This window comes from Sardina pilchardus, chromosome 1, assembly GCF_963854185.1.
Source record: "Sardina pilchardus chromosome 1, fSarPil1.1, whole genome shotgun sequence".
NCBI lineage: Eukaryota > Metazoa > Chordata > Actinopteri > Clupeiformes > Clupeidae > Sardina > Sardina pilchardus.
Genome location: NC_084994.1, coordinates 25,417,778 through 25,418,379, shown reverse-complemented (window position 1 = coordinate 25,418,379; position 602 = coordinate 25,417,778). Strand labels below are relative to the sequence as shown.

The following is a 602-nucleotide window of genomic DNA, read 5'->3' as shown; positions in this document are numbered from 1 at the left end:
ATCAACAATCACACACACATAAGACACAACCCATAGCCAGAAGTAGTTGTCAAGGGCATAATGACCCTCCAAATCTGATATTCCTTTGAAAAAATAAATGAATATGAATCATATACATTATTTACTTAAAATAAATGTGCTTCCCTTCAAGATTTGATTTGTATTCTCCTTGTTTTCACCGAAGGATCATTTCTTATACCTGTTTGTAGTCGACTTTACCGAGGGTGCCAATTATTCTGGAGGGTACTGTAGCCTAACAGTCAAAACAACAATAAAGTTCATGTACAGTGGCTGTTTTCATTACATCATAGACTAGACTCACCGCCATCACCATTTCAAATGGGTATTTGTACGCCCGGACCGGGGACTGATACTTCTGAACCATCTTGCCTCTAAATACAGAAAAGGACAAATAAAATGTATCTGTATGTCAGCAAGTCGTGTGACAATGTAATACTATTTCCCCCCCTATTATGCCACTGTTGTCAAAGGAAGTTCACGGCACGCACCTGAGTGATGTTTAGGCTAACGTGCTGACAACTTAACCCGTGCGTGTCGTTAAAGAGAAAGCGTAATTCCAGTGCCACTACCGCGGCTATAAA

The 602-nt window shown here is 40.0% G+C and overlaps 1 protein-coding gene across 1 annotated transcript in view; it reads right to left on the bottom strand.

Moving 5' to 3' along the window:
* The window catches only part of LOC134086528 (SEC14-like protein 5), a 24,885-nt gene extending 24,500 nt beyond the window's left edge, over positions 1 to 385 (bottom strand). The window contains exon 1 of the mRNA XM_062540035.1: positions 323 to 385. Coding sequence (XP_062396019.1) covers positions 323 to 385 — 63 coding nt within the window. The remainder of the gene's footprint in view (positions 1 to 322) is intronic.
* Positions 386 to 602: the final 217 nt, after the last annotated feature.